The sequence below is a fragment of the Zerene cesonia genome, chromosome 27 (assembly GCF_012273895.1).
Source record: "Zerene cesonia ecotype Mississippi chromosome 27, Zerene_cesonia_1.1, whole genome shotgun sequence".
NCBI lineage: Eukaryota > Metazoa > Arthropoda > Insecta > Lepidoptera > Pieridae > Zerene > Zerene cesonia.
Window position 1 is genome coordinate 3,986,037 of NC_052128.1, and position 20,575 is coordinate 4,006,611.

Genomic DNA, 20,575 nt, shown 5'->3' on the forward strand with positions numbered 1-20,575 from the left:
ATACAGGGTGGTCGTAGTTATGCCGCGTTAACAAATACGACATCACTAGTATGTACTGCGGGTGGCCCCGATATAACTATCTATTGAACGGAATGATCAAATTATAATATTTCGTAGAGAAATTCTTGAACAAATCTTCAAAAACATAAGCACAACCTTGAATATTATGATTGCAGTGTATCGTGAAGTTTCTTTGATAGAAGCCGCTATAAACAATGTTATTTGTGGAACCGCTTCATAAGAATATTCGTATTAAAGCGTAAAAGAATTCAGATTCACTCTGGTATCAGAACGTCAGAGTATTTTCTAATACCTCGTGGCGATATTATACTTATACATTAAACATTCATTAGTAAATTATTTACATTCGTACACACTTTATCAAATTTTCAATTAGTGAAGTAGGTATGGATCTACTGCAATTTAAAATCAATTCAAATGTATATAATTAGATAACATATAAAACATTTACCCATACTATAATAATGCAAAGCTTGAGAGTTTGATTGTTTGGAAACGCTAATCCCAGGTATTATTTGAGTATACGGCCACTACGACGATAGCTATATGCTATAGACAACTCAACAACTCAAATCATACTATAGAAAACTCAATGCATGCATATGCTTCAATATAGTTAATATTTTAAATACTAAATTAAGAGATCTCATACCACAAACTTATCACAATTATCAATTTCTACATCTCAGCTCGTAACTTACATTATACGAAATCCAAGAACCAAATTACATACCTAACATTCGGATAATAGCTTTTCTAGATTTCGCCTGCCGCGTCTCTCCATGAATCTGACCATTCAGCAGACCTTTGCTCTTCTTGTTCATTCGGGTTGACCTATACACGAGGACATAAAACATCCGCTAGTTAATGAGTCTAAAATGGTGGACCTCTAATATTTTCTTGATAAAATCCTGCATTATGTTAATAAAACAAAAAAAAACACAATTTTTGTTGGATCATATTAATCATAGACATGACATTCCAAAGGACTTGTACATGATATTACAAGTGTTATGTGCTTTGCTTTATATGTCTGAAGTAAACTCAGTTAACATCAATAAACATTTATACAGAGAAAGATTTATGTTATAATAAAAGGAAGGATTAATTTTACTCTATATAATATCCACAAGCTTCCCAGTTACCCGAATAACTCAAGGCAAACACAAAAATGTCTCTTAATTATCTCACAAACGGGAGCGTTTGTTATCTACTTAATATTTATCTCAACAAAGATAGCTACTCATTTTTCCCAGCCACCAGAGTACCGGCCTTCAGACAAAGTACACATGCGACCCTTAACTCTCTTTAACTTGGTAAATGTCAATAACAAGAACCGCCAAGCTCCACACGGGGCAGGCCTTTATTTACCTCGGAATGAGTTTTATCGAGGAGCTGGAACATTATAAAGTCAACTTTGCTTTTACCTGATGGGACATGTTGACCAGAAATTAATTAGAGCACGTTGCCCGTTTAAAAGCGTATAATAGATCTATATTCTACAAATATGTACTCAATAGGAATGTAAATATTCGCTCTTTTATTAGTACGTTTCCACAGCGGGACAGAAAGACGGCATCTTTTACTGGATCACAGAAAAGCATTTAATTATTCACCAATTAGGCGCTTATGCAAAACATTGAAATGAGAGAAACCCTTGATAGAACTAAAGAAATTCACCCAGATGACAATCTCTTGTCACTGTGATGTGACTGAATTTGCTCACATTAAATTAAAGATTTTTTTTTAATTTTGTCAATTTGAGTCACATTAAAAAACGTCTTCATTATCCTGATTGCTTTTAACGTCAATTCCATCCTCGCCAATTCAGTCGTTAATTAACCAATCAATCTAATTCACTCTCGCCTCAAATGAAATCGGCGTCTCAAAATATTTTAGCGCCAATATACCTACGGCAGTGTTGGTTAAATTATATTGTTATTAAGGATTAACTATATGATATCCGACAGAATGTAGTTGCTAGGATATGAATGAATTTATCATCACGAATATCTAACTATACTACAAATGTTGTACATAAAAGTGAAATATAATGATATGCTATATTTTGAAGCTATTCAAGCTGTCTATATAAAATAGGAATACTATTAATTTTTCAAAATATTAACAGACACAAGAATATGAAAACTAAATAAATTTAAATACTTGCTTGTTTTAGCATGTCTGCAACAATTGCGCTAGTATGGTAAAAAATACGCTTACATTTTTCTAGATATTAACGTCCTAAATTTCCATTAGAGGCAGAGCGTTTCGCAATTTACAACCGATAATACTTCCATCTACGTAATGGTAATTAACGTTTAATTCAGTTATTGAGCAAGCAAATTGCTTCATTCTATATAATATGTTATGACATAATAAGTATTCAAAGGTGCGATGAACAGAAAATTTTAGTATAAATGTATAACACTTGAATTTGAATTTCTTGTGTCACATTATGGGTTGTAATGCTCTTTGGAAATGGCTTGACCGATTTAAATGAAATTTTATAAGTATATTCGGTAGTTACGACATTGGTATAAAAGGTCGTTAACTGTTTTTTTGTACCTTATTTATTATATTATTATGTAAAGCTTCATATGATACCCAAGTGATAAAAGCGTTTTATAAAGTAGTTATTCATAAAATTAAGACAAAATTGATCCACAAAAAAATTGTGTAAAAAACTTCATTAACAATAACTTCATATGTATAATCTTAGGCACATCAAAGTCCAGAAATAAATCTGTGTAGTACATATAGTCTTGTCCATCACATTTCAACCACGACAGTTTGGTTCAAAGAAAGAAAAAAAGTTTTTAGCTGAGCAAACAATTAGCGCACAATATCAAAAGAATTACATTTCTGAATTACCTTATATGACATCCCATTGTAACATACAAGCATAGAATGAGAATAGCCGGCACGAAAAAGAAGAATATGCTGCTTAATTCTAGAAGAGGTGATGAAGCCATCAGCGCGCAGAATGCTGAATCCAGGGATATGTTGCCGGAATCTATGGAAGAACGCAAAACATTATTATTGCTTTAATGGTTATTTTTTTTTTTTTCATTAAGCATAAGTAAAGTTTTTTTTAAGAACTTGCATCATATTTCTAAACAGACTGCATGGTGTTTTTAAAACAGAATTAATGGTGTTTAAAAATGAAAAATTTACGATGTAACTTGGTATGAGTAACCGCTATCACATGAAAACGTAAAATCCGGTATAAATACAGTAAAACATAACAACCATTTCATCAATAAGTGCTAGACTCTTCCTTAAATAAGTAGATACTTTGTATAAGATTCTACAATCTATACCTTTACATGATTAAGGATAAATACTGCCTTAAATAACATACATATATATGAAATTATCGCAATACATTCAATCGTTGTATTAAAATATTACTTATGTCCACAATAAATCATGTCTTGCCTTAATTAATTATAATCCCGTTCAATCTAAAGTCACAAAAGACACGAACAACAATTACATATGTTAATAATATCCGAGCGGAACGATACAAAATTGATTTCATTGCTGCAAAAGCTAACATCAAGCGCTTAATATAAATTAGCTAAATAAATATTGAGTTAATATTATGTTTGCGAGCGTTAATGTGGTTCAGCTTATGTTGATTTTACTCCCGAATCACGACATTGTATTGGGTTTGGTTTCTTTTTCGTGTCAATTAAGTGGGTGCCTTGGCCGAATAAATTTCATCTTTACTAAATTGCTTGTTTAATTTCTGCATTAATTTCCGAACAGGAGTGTTGATAGAAAAGCATATCTTTATCGATCAGTAGTAGTACAGTTCGCTATCGCTTGCTATAATATCATAATAGGACAATTTTTGTACATAGACAAATGTTTTAAATTATATATAATACTAGCTGACCCCGCGAACACTGTTCTGCCTTACTCTTATCATTTAGGGGTATGAAAAATAGATGTTGGCCAATTCTTAGAGATACCCAATATACACACAAAATTTCATAAGAATTGGTCCAGCCGTTTCGGAGGAGTTTGTTTACTAAAATTGTGACAAGGCAACTTTATATATAACATATATAAATACGCTTTTTTCATTCGAAATCATTTTTAAAAACGTGCTTAGAGAGGAATCCACAGGTATTAGGATTGTATGTTCTGAAAACCCGTGAAAGCTTTAACGAATAAATGAAGATTTATTTTATTTAGTTTCTGTTAGTACCAAGAACTATTAGCCCATACATTTAATTAATATATTTTTGGGTCTCATCCATACTGTTATAGTCTTCGTAGCAAATCGTAAATACAAGGTGCCTTACATTTTTGAAGCTAATTTATTTTCGTTAAATATTTTATAATTATTTAAATAATAAGTTTGTTACCTTCTACATGATGTTCGCGATTTTACTTATCTGATATTGAAATAATATTGAGTTATGATAACAAAATCAAGTGAATTTATGCGCACGCAGGTTAACGTTATAAATGAAGTGACGATTGATAAGTTAAAAACAAATTAAATCAAAAGATAGATTGTGTTTACATTTATTATTTTATTATTAAAGCCAACCCTGAGTCACTTCATAAATAAAGGTTTTAAAGAATATTACAATTTAATATACTGACTACGTTACTACTATATTATAACAGACAGACTACTAGACTGTTATTTTTATTATATAAAATTTTATAGAGCCCATGACAAAACCCAAATATATCTTCAAAATACACATCTTCGTTTGAGGACACATTTATATTTAAATGTACAGCAAAATCGGTGGAACAAACAAAACGTTTTAGTTAATTGAAATAAGTGTTTAAAATACTTGGTTCGCAACCGTCACTCTTGCGACCCAGTATTTTCCACAGACATGTATATTTGAGATTTATTTGTTGCTTAATTGGAGCAAATAAATGCTATTTGTTATAAATATTTATAGAGAAAAATACAATAAAATACTGACATTCATTATTATTATAGAAATCGTGTTTATGTATATTGGGAATTTTGGTAGGGAATTTAATTTACAAGTGTGAAAGCTGATATAATTCAATTAGCTGGCCTATTCAGATTTGACTTATAAAATTCCAATACGAAAAATGAGGCCTTGAAGATTTTTCTCGTGAAGGAAATTTTCGGGAAAACATCAAAATTTCTCCCATTCTTCAGCTTATTAAATTCTATTATTCTATTGTAATTTAATAAAAGGAAAGTGCTTGTGCTAAGCATACGAATAGTTTAGATAATAACAAAAGGTGGTGGGTTTGTTTGGCACGTGGGCGGACCGCCAATCTATTATATTTAACATAACACAATATTGAAACAAAAATAAATACCTCCCGCAACTTAATTTGTAAAAAACGTATCTATGCTATATGTATGATGAAATAGAATCCTTTATTAACCAAGTAAGTTATGGCCAAACAGTTATTACAAGATTGTTAGTTTTTCCACAAGTACCTACTGAATCAGAATGTCTATAATTGTTGGATAAATATCGAAATTATAAGAGATTCAGCTCATCAGAATTTAATAATCGATCACGAAACGTTCAATATTATAACCACTTACTTGGCGGGTAGTCCCTGTAGCTGATGTCGGAGTACATAGCAAATGGCGATGCGCACACAAATGCAACCACCCACAGCACGAGAATGATTCGTGAGGCCCTGGTCAGTCCTGCCATAGCGTACAGGTGTAAAGGGTGGCATATGGCGAGATATCTCTCCAGGGTGAAAGCGGATATCGTCAGCACGGACACGTAGGTTGCTCTGGAAGAAAACGCTTTGAAAATCGGCTAAAGTATAAGAATAATGAGGGATATTCAAAAAATCTAGAATGTATTAGTATAAACTATTCGCTAATCTTAATACATATAAATTACGTGCCACGTTGCTTGTCCGCGATGGACTCCTAAACTACTCAACCGATTTTAATCAAATTTGAACACCATGTGCAGTTTGATCCAACATAAAAGATATGATAGTTTATATTGTTTCAATTACGATAAGTAACTACCCTACTAGTAGTTTTATAGAAATGAAATAAAAATAAAATTGTTTCATGAGTTTCTGTGAAAAACAATTGAAAAAGTTAACGATATTATTAATTGATAGATATAAATTGTAAATAAAGTAAAACAATATCTGATTAGTACCTCTATAATTAATTATTAACGAAATAAAATTGTCACGTATACGAAATTTGATTCTTTTATAATTAGATAATTATTTAAACAAGTTTAAGATTACAATGTTCTTATATACGCAAAGTAAGGTAAACAAAAACGGTTTTTGTTGTATTCTTTAAGCGGATTGAAAATATCATTTTTATTTATTTGTGAAACATTCTGTAGTCATCAAATCACTACCTTGAAAAGCTTAGAGTGAAACCTTGGCCATATTGCGAAACCCTTTATATGTAGTGCTTTTGAGCCTCTGGGAATCTAATGTTAATAGAAATCAGTTATCGTGCTCAAGCATAATTAACTGGAAAATTCATCAAACTGATGCAACGTCTTATTCGTGCTATCTCAGTCTGAACAAATGTTCAAAACGAAAATGTAATTATCTCTAATGCAGTTAAAAGGCACCCGCTATTGCGACTTTGTTCGCTTTATCCACTATTCAAATTACAAACTTGCAGTTCGTACATTCAGGTGAGGATTTAATAGAATTTTAGTTTTAAGAAATTTAATAGAATTACGACTGAAATAAGATTAAATGGAATTATAGTCATAGAAAATTTTTATAGTTTTTATGAATAAAATATTGTTGGAATAAGGATAAATCATTTCATAACATTGTTATGCGTCATGAAATTTAAATAGGCAAAATTCATCGTGATGTATTGGCAGTTAGTAAAGCTAAGTTAGCAGTTACTGAGGAGGCTTATAAATAATTATCGATATATGATATATCGTAAAGAGCTCGTTAAAACATTCAAGGTTAGGCTCCTAAGTTAAAGAATTAGTATCGAACGATGAGCCTATAAACTAGCAAATAAATTGGAATAAGTGAATCGATCTTTATGATTCGATAGGCTACTATTGTTGAAGTCAAGTCATGGATAAATATCCTATTCGAATGGTCACTATTTCAACCCTTTTGTTTAACTGTATGATCTAATTGTGTTTTCTGTCTTCTGAGCTATATCGATAATATCGTTACAAGAAATAAATAAAACTTACGAACAAATGTACAGCAGAGCAATATGAGATTCAAGACACCAGTATTATAAGATCAATATCATTTGAACTATCTCGTGTTGTGGTTCCCGTGTAAGTAACACCTAGAAATTATTGACACATTAATGTACCCGATAATTGTCACAAATTGTATGAAAATAGAACTCTATTCGTCACACCCACAGCAATTATGACCCTAATGTGTAACTAATGTGAGACTATATGTGAACGTATGGAACGTATGGGTTCCTTGAATAAGGCGTTCGTAAAATGTCAAACGATGGAATAGCATTTAATAAAAACATATTTTACCCTTATGAACGAGTACCTGATGAAAAGCTATTGCTGATGGTGTATCTTGTAAATTAAATAAATTTAAACGACGATAGCAATGGTGCAAGGGCGAGTTGAATAGGAGAAAAGACAGCAGTCTAAATAATCTCGAGGATCGGTTCATTAATCTCTATTTAGTACTTTATCTTTACACAATATGATGATGGGCAATAAATAACAAGCGCATCGTTTTCACGTGTATTTTTATTTACAGCTTTTCAAGAAAATATCAATATAATCATGACTCAGCGGTTAGTATCTTAATTATTGAGCCAGGTGTTCACGATCACAACTGTTCCATTAGTATAACGTATTGAAACTAGCGTTTTTCCGTTATTACATACGTAACCTTAGATTACATTGAGTTAAAGATTATTTATTAATCTTTAAAAGCCTATGATAACTAAAAACTATGAAATCATTTTTTGGTTAAACAGTTGGAAGATAGATGTCATTTAGTTAAAAGATTGCTAGATTTTTCGACAAGTACCAACTGAATCAGTATATCTTAAATTATTATATGACTATCGAATTTATAAGAGATTGAAGTGACTGGAATTCAAGAACCGATCACGCTGTTTGAAACCCAAAACGATTTTTCTTATTTCGATACAATTGGGAATTAACGGGATGAAGAGATCTCACAATCTTCAGTTGATGTTGATAAAAACATTCATAAATCGTAGTCTGTTTTTTATTGGCATATATATACATTTTTATACATTTGTTGTAAAAACTGAAATGTTAAAAATGTATAAACGTACATACAATATTCGCAGTTTATTTTATTTATGTTCTTTTGAAATTATTGTTTATAAGAATTATAATTTGTATTTAAATTTATTAAGGAAATCCACAATATTTCCACTGATGCTAAGTAGATGAGAGATTTCTCCTGAAGCGAAGTTTATTTGACAATTTATTTTAGCTTTTAATTTTCTTTTACCAATCTTAAAACTACCAGGAAAACCCCTTTACAGAATGTAATTTATAGTAAACATAAGTAAAAGGAGAGTTGTTTTAATTAAGAAACCGAAATCCAATTTAAATTCTCTTTATTTCTAATTAGTTGTATGACTAATGAATTTTAACTTACGCTTCTGATATTAAAGCTCGGAGCTTGCAGAATACCAGGCCCAAACTGTATGGATATTGATGCCAGTAGACTGTTAAATCGTTGGGTAGACCTAAAACAAAAAAATAACTATTATTAATTAATAATTAAATTTATTTTTGCATAAATGGAGATTTGTGCAAAATTTGCGTTCATGAGATAGAAAGAAGTGTAATATTTATTACAAACTAGCACTTCGCCCTTAACGTCACTCGCAGATTTGTCCACGTGTAAAAGAAGTCGTAGGGTTTCCCTCACACAGCTTCCGTTCTTATGTGAATATGGGAGACAGATCTCTGCCTGCCTCTTATTTGCTTTATAATAATAGAGATAACTGCTTAATCTGTTCCTTTACAATATGCCAATTCAATATTACTACATCCAAATTATCACTGATCTTACATATAAAAATCAATTGCTTTTCGTTAGTCTCGCTAAAACATGAAAATGACTGGTCTGATTTTTATTATCATGGTATTGGTGTATTCTGAATAGTCCAGGGAAGGTTTAAAAGGTAAGGACAATAGGGAGGCGGGGCGAAGCCGCGAGCGGGAAGCTAGTTTTCAATAAAAGCATTGATGTCTTAAAAAACTGATAGTTGTTGTATTATAAATTACCAAGAAAGTTAAGCGTAAAGATATAAGAGAACCTAGAAATCATATTGACTGTAAACGAAATTGGCAATAGAACAATATCTTTGCTAACAACAATCACGATACACATAATTATGTGTCATCGTCCGCATTTGCTATAAACATCCGTTGTTATTGATACGCCATTAGAAGCATCTTCAAAAATCTTAATCTATGCTTTCTGAAGGTTTGTGGTTCTTGTATTCTATTGTCAATATTGTTACTAAGTTAAATGATACGGCATTTCCATCTACTGAAAAAAAAGAAAGTATTTGATATATTACCAATAACAAACTGATTGCTCTACCTATATTTACGTAATCCTTGCTCAGGCGTTTGACCAGAAGTTAAATATTGTGTTTTGAAAAGAAACTATCAAATTATAAAAATTGCGTGTTTACTTGACGCGAAATCTCGTTTCTATGTAGATTCATTAGCACAAGCTCCACAGCTGTTATTTTCCACAGTTCAAATCACGCGCGCCAGTTTTGCTAGCTTTTCTTTTATTTTCTACCGACTTCTAAAAAGGAGCAGGATATCAATTTGACTGTATTTATTGGCTTTGTTACGTATAATACAATTAATTGGTTTTAGGCGGGAAAGCTTTAAACCTAATCGTATGAATTTTCACCTTCAAACATCACTTCAATATTTATTTTCTTAATAAAAATTATGTTGTTTGTAGAACTAAAAACTATCCTGTAACAAGGTCCATCAAATAAAAACTATCATCAGAGACGGGTTTGTTGTTAGACGAGCATAAAACAAGTTGTTTATACCATGTCCATCAAATGTCCAGATGAAATCCCTTGCCGTTGCTCTTGCAATAAATAGTACCTACAATTATGCAGTAAACCATAAAGTTAAAACTAGACTTGATTGGATATTTTTTTATAAATATGGACTATAAATATCTGTAACCTTCACACTATAAATACCCTTTATCTTTGTAACAAAAGCATGAAAGAGCACTTCCTCACCTATCTGTCGCCAAATACATATAAATAGACCGTAAACTCTCAACTTCGCTCCAACAAACCCTCAAAGGAGCGCTTAAAGCGAGATAAGATACACACTTCTGGCTATTTGCACTACATTAATAGTTTCCTCATGAATAGATACGTATTTAAAGATCAACCCATTCTTCACACAAATAGCTGCATTTGTTGGTATTACCGTCAAGAAAGGTCAGCAGAAATGTCTTCAAAGAAAACTAGAATAGTCGGCTCTTTACAGGCCCTAGCTTGTGGCATTGACGTCAAATAGAATGCAAATGTAGCGTAGGCGAAGATATGCAGAAAAATTCTCAATATTGGAACGTAACATATACATATTTTGACATATACCGTTCAGGACATTAAACACATTATCGTTTTTCCGTAAGATAGTTCAAGATTATGATAAGGACTATTTTCGTCGAATTGAGAACCTCATCAATTTGCAGAAGTCGGTTTAAAAATATCAACTGTAATTACTTGATAGTGTGTAAATTACTTAGAAATTTAAAGAAAGTCGATGTGGAATGAAACATTTTGTTTTGTTTTTAGCTGAGATTTTTGCTACTAAGTAGTTTCTCGTAACATTTTAACATTACGTTACATACGCAGTAAATACCATTGGACTGTAGTTATGATTATGTTGTAGCTATAAAAAATGTGATTAAATTATTTTTTTTTATACTTTAATCTGTCTAGAATACTTAAATTATTACTAATTATCGAACAAAAAACAGCTTCTCAAATTAAATCTTAAATATATACGAGTTTATAGTGTGTTCTGAACTCATTGTACTTCCTTAGTTAACAATTTTACAAATCGGACAAAAATCTAAAAAACAATTGGATATAAACACACTTATGAGAGTGAGTGAAACACACTTAGTTGAAATAACTAAAATAAATCAGTCAACTGTTGAAAGTCATGTTTCGCAAGGTTGTCGACATTTACAAGATTAATCTTAGAAATTTATTTTCGTTTTATAAAGAAATAGTAAAATAATTGAAATATTTCACAAAGCTTCGAAGAAATCCTGCAATTAGACTAAATTTAAACGATATTTTATGCATAAATCAGATCAAGTAAAAGTCAAGAAAATTTGAAAACGATCATTTCAGTATTTATTTATTCATTCTATGGTTGTATTCCTTGAGTTATTTCTATCAAACAATATTAACTTCCTTGATAAATCTTGATTTTATCTTGGGATTGGTGGAAATTTCTGACGACTGAAGGTACACCGCTAATGGACCAGCAAATATTTACTCCGGCATCGACCTTCCTTATGGAATGCTTTTATGGCTTTAAGTTCTTTAATTTACAACTTTATGAGCGTGATTATTGCGTCCGTAGTTTAATCACATACATCTTTAGTATCGGTTTATAGTATTTAAAGATACTAAGACTATGAAAAGAAGCCTCATGTTATTCCAGGCTACCTAATGGCTACAAGAATTAAAAACATGTTTTGTAATGCCTTAAGGCTTAGAGTATACCATCCGTAAATGAATGAATGTATGAATGAATGTGATGGAATCGATCGGATTCAGGATATATGCTCGTTTGATAGTGTGTTGAAAACATTATAGTTCACTTTTGATACGACGGTTTGAAAAGTTATAAAAATAACTTAATGGCACGTGGTATAGCAGAGTTTAATTAAATAAATTCATTCATTTGAGTACACACACATATTCATGTTGTAATCGCTAAATGGGTAAAATCTATTTTGATGCAAGTATAGATAAATGTAACCCCGAAGAAGAAAGACAACAAAACAGGTTTTTTACCGAAAAAAAACTTAAAAATGTTTGAAACGCTAGAAAAATGTGTATGGAAAACGTTTTACGTTTTCATCGTGTGATAATATGAAATGCTCCCTAGGGACGCTGGCGGAAGGTTTAGCGAGGCGAAATTCCAACCCGTACCTTCCGCTTTGTCGACCCACATCTTCTAACACTAGCCCACTCACTAACCCATCACGGAATTTAATCATGACAATCGAATTTATTCTCAAGCTTTTGTTGTTCCAAGATTATGCTAAAGCGCCTATATCAAGTACTAGCTGCGCCCCACGGTTTCCCGAACGAATATCGGGATAAAAAGTTGCCTAATTGTTATCCAGTTGTCCAGCTATCTACGTACGAAATTTCATTGCAATCGGTTCAGTAGTTTTTGCGTGAAAGAGAGACAAACACATACATATCCTTAAAACTTTCGCATTTATAATATTAGTAGGATGTGTAGTTATATACGAAAAATATTATGTTATCTATTATATCACGGTAAAGCGAGTTACATTAATATTTGTATGTTTGAAATGAAAATTCAAAGATTCTGTAAAGTTTTTCAAATTTCACTGTATTTAGGCAATATTACATTGATCGAAGTATTCAGTACATTATTCTTGAGTAGCCTAGACTGTATCTCAATTTTCAACGAATTCATTAAATATCTCTCTTTTATTAATATTTCGATTTATCCCTTTCCTGCTAAGAAAACGAATTCTATGTTCTTGACCTTTATAACCAGACTAGTCGTATAATAGACGCTTCTTTTAGGTTAGAATCAAAAGAATACATTAGGGATTTTGAAAACTACTGCGTGAAAACTAAACCCTATCTTGATGGACGGACACAATTATATTTAGAGATTGCATAAATATTTATCATTACCCCAGTTAGTGTGTGTATGTATACATAACCCTTGACGAGTGTATGAGTTATGGCATCAAACAGTAAATATCTTGTAACAGAACTAAATGTTTAATATTAGTAGATGCTACAGGGTTTCATAATGGATACATCATCTGTGTATCCATGTACTATAATAACTTTATATTTGCAGAGTTTAAGGGATTTTTATTTATAAAATACGAACGGTAAGATAAGTTTATATATTATGGTCTATGTTTTTTATCAAAATCTTGTCGTAGCTGTTGCTCTATACATTACTGTTACATTTTTATGAAATTATGAATGGAACAACCAGCCCTTAGAATTTTTAGTAATAATACGTCCAGTGTGCAATAACTTACTATAAACCTTTTCAGAGGCAATGTATTTTATTCTTTCAGAATATTCGGTATTTCTTTTATACATCACTTCATCACTGTGCTTAATACAAAATTTTCAACACGAAATATATCGATTTTATATATTTTCTCTCAAGCATATTAAGTGCTTTTTTGCTAGTTTTACACATAATAACTATACGTTCATTTGTTCTTTTTAGTATCTGCATATATAGTACATACAATAAATCAGTAACGAGACCATTTTGTACATGAAATATTTACAAAAAAATATAATTGCTGTGCAATGTGGATGTTTTATAGTCAAATAGCCAAACAATAGTGAATATTTTATTGTCTGCTTGTCTTTTTATATACTTTTATCACGTAATAATCACTAGCAGACAACATTTTAGATGATTATAGACCAATATTAATTTGAACTTAAAGGCTGCCTTTTATTTAAAAAAAAATGCATACGTGTAATCGTAGGATAACATAATAAATTCTCGAATAACGTAGCTTCATTAGACAGATCTTTAAAAGTAAAATAGAAAGACGAGATAAGTCATCTAAAAGTCGTAAAAAATGTCATACTGCCTCTTATTCGATAATTCACTGAATACAAAATTAATTTGAAGAAGACCACGCGTCCAACGCCGCGGGCGAAAGGCTAGATAGTAATAAATAATATTATGATAAGTCATGTCAATATGCGTGCCATAAAATTATATACATAACATTTAATTCATAGGAAATTCTAAAGGAAAAAACGGTGACAAAACTATAATAATATAACACTTTTTAACTACCAGCCTATTAAATTTTTTATCGGTCATTAAAAGGAAGAGTATTCAGTATTTAAACTCAGTAATTACTATAAAAGTATCTCTGAATTTACTGATAAGTCTTATCAGTTCATCATAAAAAGAAACAAAAACGACACAGCCCATAAAACAGACTCCTTCAAAGTTTAATCGCTTTATTCATTTAAATACCTATCTGGGACAACCACCATTAAGTGACTTTGCAAGTAACGACCTGAATACAGGAATATAGAAAAAAGTAATCGACGCTAATTACATTGAAAATGCGTGTAGTCTAATATTTTTTAATCTTTTGATGATATTTTACAAAATAGGTAACATTTTATCTTTCGTATTCCATAAGTCTCCATACCATAATATAAATTGGGTTTTATCATAGGCAATTTTGTATGAGGTACGTAATAAATACATAATACATGGTTCCTTAGCAAACAAGCATAGTAAGTAACAAACTAAGCATACAATATAAAGTAACAAAAATAATACGAATATACTCGTATATAGATATTTCGAAGTTCAAACGCAAAAGCAATTGATTGGCAACAGAAATAGGTTAAATAAATATGTGAGTGATGTATGGACTTTTGTTTTTCATATTTGCAAGAGATCTTTAATAGGTAGTTGGTGGAACCGCACCTAATTTGCCATAGACAGCCTATGTAATGGGATATTTTTGTTGGCAACACTGATAATTTTCAATTCGTGTTCTTACAATAGGAACTATTATGGATGTGATTTAGTTTTTCAGAATGCGCATTTAGTACTTTCTTGTGTTTGATTTCACGCGAGTATTAAACATTTAGAAATTAAAGACTTTTTAATGGATTTTAAACGCGATTTATTCATTATATCATTTAACTCGACGTTTCGAACACTTTACAGCGAGCGTGGTCACGGGAGACAGTCTACATAATCCGTTTGCCTTAATTTCTAAATGCGGATTTAGTTACAATGATAATTGGATTGTAATGAACTGTTACTGGAATCGTTATGGTGTGTCATTTTACTAAAATAGCAGACTTGGTCTCCAGCATGAATGAACTTAAAACACAGAGACAGATAGATGAATAAAAGAATTGAGTGGAGACGAAGTGTTTTCAACATCATAACTTTATTGAGTTTTTATTAGTAATAACATATTATTTATTAATAGTATAATTTTTCAAACCTTTTTTTTAGAAGAACCGTTTAGAAACAAAAAATTGTATATAATTACAAATCCTTATACCTACGTATTACGTAGGTACGCCATAATGTTGCGAATTTCCCAATAAAGTAGTCCAAGCAGAACTATGATATGATAACTCACGATATCAAAGTTTTGGCTGTAGAGGCGAATTGATGCCAATTTCATAGTTCATGTTTTATTCACCTTTTGAGTGGGTAATATTCTTATCGTTTCGAATGTTTTAGGCTAAGTCATTTTTAGGGTTCTGTACCAAAAGGGTAGAACGTGAGCCTACTACTAAGACATTACTTTCCGGCCGGCTGTCAGCAGGCAATATGTCATGAACCGTTATATACCGTATTTCTGTTGCCGGTATAACAACAATCTATAAAAAAAATCGAGGAAAAGCGACGGTCGGCACGGTCATAAATTGGATGGGTGACTTTCTTTGCCATTGCTATCTTTTCCAGCATAGCTTCTTTGTATGTAAACCTTAGTGTCGAGAACTTGACCCTTTTTTCATTTTATATGACAATATTTAATACAAACACAAGAAGTATATATGTGTTATAGAAGAAACGTAGGCTTTAAATAAAAAACTTAGGTATACCATAACACAAATATTAACCAGACATTTGTTTCTCAGACTTATCTAGTTTTTCAAGTACGCACATAGGTACTGCGTAGATCGTGAAATCTGATGAGGCTTTACATCCGAACTTGTGCAATAAAAATTATTATATTGTACCATTAGAGTAGAAATAACAAAGTATACGGATTATGGAGTTCTGTGTCTTGAAGTCGGGTAAAGCGATCGCCGTCACACATTATGACCTTACTCTTAAAGTTTTCGCGAAGAAAACACGCAATTCTTTTATTATTATTTTATTCACAATAAATCCTATCCAATCCTTCTGCAAATGAGAGTTCATAGAGGCCTGGATGAATGAAATATATGAATTGATTATATTATTGCCTGGATCAGTGAGTAGATTTTATACTGACACTGCAGAAGTAAAGTCGAGGCTGCAATACACATAATATGTTTTCTTAACATGTCATTCATTAGCTACGAAATTAATAATCTTGTCTAAAAGGTAGGCGGTTTTTAGTATCAAGACGAACAAAAGGACAGGTGACTTAGCTATTGAAAATTTATCACTTTAGATTATTGGTTCACGTATAAGCCCATCGTCGTAATGAAAGCTAGGTAATAGGTTCAATAGGTACGCTAGAGATTTTTCGATCTAAGCGTGTCAGGTCATTCAGGTGACTAATGGACGCCATTTATCAATCTTCTTACTTGAAAGAATCAGAGGCTAATTACGACACATTTTTGTGAATATTTAGTGCAAAACCTTTTATTTTGTTTCAATATACTTGTAATTATAATAACGTAAATAATAACAAGCTAGGCGTTTACTGGCATCGCCCGGGTGGACCCGGAATAAAAATATTATATATAGCTCTGTATATCATAACAAAGTAACAATCAAAGAGCTTTCATCTTAATACTCGTAATCCTGTACTGTAATGGATTTAAAGATAAATCTAATTATTAAAATATTACTTAACCACTTGAAAATTGCAGCCAATCCACAAGGATTGAAAAGTATATAGCCATCATCATCGTAAAAATACGGATTATTTTTAAATGTTAATTAAAATTTCGACTACAAAGTTTATAACATATGCGTCACTCTAATAAATATTTTTTGTATAATTAAGCTTAAAAAAAACAATTCCACAAATTAAGACCATTAGTCAATATTACAAATAAGACAGAAACATAAAGCCAAGCCATACAAGACATTCACCTTCTATGAATATTATGTAAAAAATTCCTCAGAGTTCCTTTAATATGCCGTATTTGCATATAAATGGGTAACAAGGACAAAGGAGTATTTTCTTCAGAGCATTACAATAGGAATTCCTCATTCAGCCACTTGGACTAATCCTAAACGGAAAAAATGTGATAAAAATGGTGAAAGAAATTCACTTTTTTTTTCACGAATTTCTACAGATAAAATGCTATGTTGCCTTATCTAAATCAAAAATATAAATTGAGGTTTTTTTTAAATATGTAATGTTATTTTTTATATGTTATGAGATATGCGAGGCAATTATGTTAATGATTTTAATAAAATTCTCAACCGCCTTCAAACTGTAAGAAGTAGAACTAGACAAATGGGGTTGGTGCTATTTAAATAACTATTAAAACATTTTATAATTTTACTACCTGCGCCCCGTTTCACCCGCGAAAGTCGGTATCCCGTAGGAATATCGGGATAATAAGTTGCCTATCTGTTATTCCAGTTGTCCAGCTATCTGCGTACCAAATTTCATTGCAATCGGTTCAGCAGTTTTTGCGTGAAAGAGTAACAAACATACACGCATCCTCACAAACTTTTGCATTTACAATATTAGCAGGATTTATAATATTTGTAGGATTCAGCATTAATTAACTATCTTTTATTAAACTTTTTAATACCAATCCTAAATTCAGTACAATCACTGCGATACCTATCTGCAAATACTTCTGACCCAATAATTATTATTAGATATAAAACTATAATGGTTTTTTATGTAAAAATTACCTCTGAATATAAAATATTATCTCCATATATCAAATGGCGGTCGTTTATGATCACGCAACCCAATATCTAGTTGCTCGCTGTGACATAAAGAAAAAAACAAATGCAATATTATACAGATAAGAAATCAAATTTCCGCTTACCCCTATATTTTATAAATAGAACCCTTAAAATGTTAAAGGCACATATCTAACTTTAAAAGACTTATCGAACGATACATTATAAGCAAGAGTAGTATTTTTTATCAACACTTTAATATTAGGGAAGATATCCATTGGGATAGCCCCCATTTTAAAATGCGACCGAATGGCTACAATACCTAATAGGACACAAACAGAATTATGTCATCGGTTGTATACCAAAACATTACACAGAAGTCAATATCATACAAACATTAAAAACATATGTCGATACGAAATGTGAACCTTCCGTCGGTTTTAAAAGTCGGTTAAAAACTTTCTGTACATATATAAAAAAATATTTAATCCATACATACATAAACAAGTCATTATACTCCGTAACTAGGAGACAATATCGCATTATCTTTTATAAGCTTATTATCTATCAAATATCATAGTTGGGACGACATTATTTTGAAGCGATACCCAATTTACGAGCCATGCTTAAAATAACAAAATAGAGTTCCCGAAACACGAAGCAAATTGAGCGAAACAATACGTTTACGATGTTTTCAAAGAGAAATAGAATGCAGGAAGTGGGATGTAAGCGACTAATATATTGTATACTTCACAGTAATAATTTCTGAAATAATGTACCCACCTACTTACAGACATACAATCTGTCTTATTAGATAGGCAATCCTGTACTTTATATGTAGTGGAACATGAAATTTATTGTAGTTTTTTACCCTATACGGCATTTTTTCTGAACCTTAGATTGCGTGTGTGTATGACAATGAATTTACGTAAAAGAGTTAGGTTAATAATGGTTAGACAATATTATTTTTAGTAGGAATCGAGCGCTCTTCATTCAACACGCACTGGGGAAGGTACCACACCACCACAACAGATGCCTAGGCCTAGCAAATGGCACCTCATTTAAATTTTTTTTGACATTTACATAAAAGTGAATTAATTTTTTTGTCCCCCACTTTCATGTATAAATAACTACCACAGATTTTTTCAAATTAGATATAACCAAACTATATTTTAAGGACCTAATTTAAATATACAAAAAGCTATAGAGCTATGACGAAATGTTACTTCATGCAGTAAATTTGTGTTATCAATTTTATATACCTACTTAGTTTACTTCGAATTTCCTTAGAGATAGCTCGGATGTAAGTATGATAACAATGAATAATTATCTTTTCTTTAAACTGGCTAACGTTCGCCCAGGCGTAAAATATAGATTTACCGGTATTTCTATTTCTTCCTTCTCAAAAAAATTCAATAAAATTGCTTATCGTTTATTCAGAAGTACAAAGTTAGACATCTAAAATTCATTGAAGAATGTATATTTTGATTATTTTAAATAATTTTTATGTACAATCTAGTATTAATTAAGTCAATTTACAATTAAATTAAAACTAAGAGTATAAGTACGTATTAAGAAATCAAGTTACCAATAAGCAAAATAAATTTGAAATTTGTCATAGTAAATGGTGTTACAAGTCAAGTCCTTTCATTTGATTTTCAAGCCATATTAAATGAGTTGTGAAAGCATATTTTCTCATTCTCTAATTTTCTATATATGAACCTTCCTTGTGCCCCATTAAAAATTGTCAAAAAGAAATTCCGATGTTGACGATCTGGTCCTTAGCTTTACTACGCGTTTATATAGATGTATATAAACCATTTTTTTAATCGATACTATGTGAGAAAAAAATGTAAACATTCCATTATCTTTTAGTATTTTATGCATTATATATTTCGCGATAACAAGAGTACAAAAATTATCTATAGCCACTCGAAACTTATTAACGGTGTTAAGATAATATGGGCCGGCTAACATTGTTCAGAATTTGAACACCTAATTATATACTTCGTTATTAATCGTGGGATTAAAATAACTTAATTATATAGTTATATTATATTTAAACAACAATTATTTGTTTTTAAAAACTGTATTCTAAGATATTAAACAAAAAATTCATTCGATGATATCAAATGCATAATAGCTATATAGATAGGCAATTGAAAAGTAAAATATACTTATTCTAATTAATCAGCCTAAAATATCAATTACTGTCATATATGAAAATAACAAAAAAGGAATCTTCTCTGAATATTCCAACTGTCAACACTAACTAGATAACAATATTTCCAAGACAAGTTACACGCTTTTTGCAACTTTCGGTGCCAATTAATTTTGCGTCATTCATTATTATTTAAGCACTCCCAGGGACGCCAATTTTAGACTACCGAGTGCTTTATTAACGAAAGTGTTAAAATTTATGTCAACTTGAGAATATTTGAGTAGGGTTGTGGTTATTTTAGGCATTTTGTAAATATCTCAATAGCGCTGTGAGTGATAACATCTTTGACCTTTAATAAAGACACAATGAAATTGGTCTACAATGTCTACCTGCAACACGTGGGTCCGCGCACGTTGCAAAACGTTTTGAAAGCAAATCTATATACGTAATATAATATTAGATCTTAGATAAATTGACATACGGGTTAGGATAATAATATAAAAGAGGCCGTTGAAACGCAATGCTGGGAAATGAA

General features: G+C 31.1%; 1 protein-coding gene across 1 annotated transcript in view; it reads right to left on the minus strand.

Moving 5' to 3' along the window:
* The window catches only part of LOC119837422 (neuropeptides capa receptor-like), a 31,938-nt gene that overhangs the window by 7,412 nt on the left and 3,951 nt on the right, over positions 1–20,575 (minus strand). Inside the window, exons 2-5 of the mRNA XM_038362997.1 lie at positions 8,635–8,725; positions 5,591–5,790; positions 2,896–3,037; positions 755–855 (exon numbers count right to left, since the gene is read on the minus strand). Of these exons, the coding sequence (XP_038218925.1) occupies positions 755–855; positions 2,896–3,037; positions 5,591–5,790; positions 8,635–8,725 (534 nt within the window). The remainder of the gene's footprint in view (positions 1–754; positions 856–2,895; positions 3,038–5,590; positions 5,791–8,634; positions 8,726–20,575) is intronic.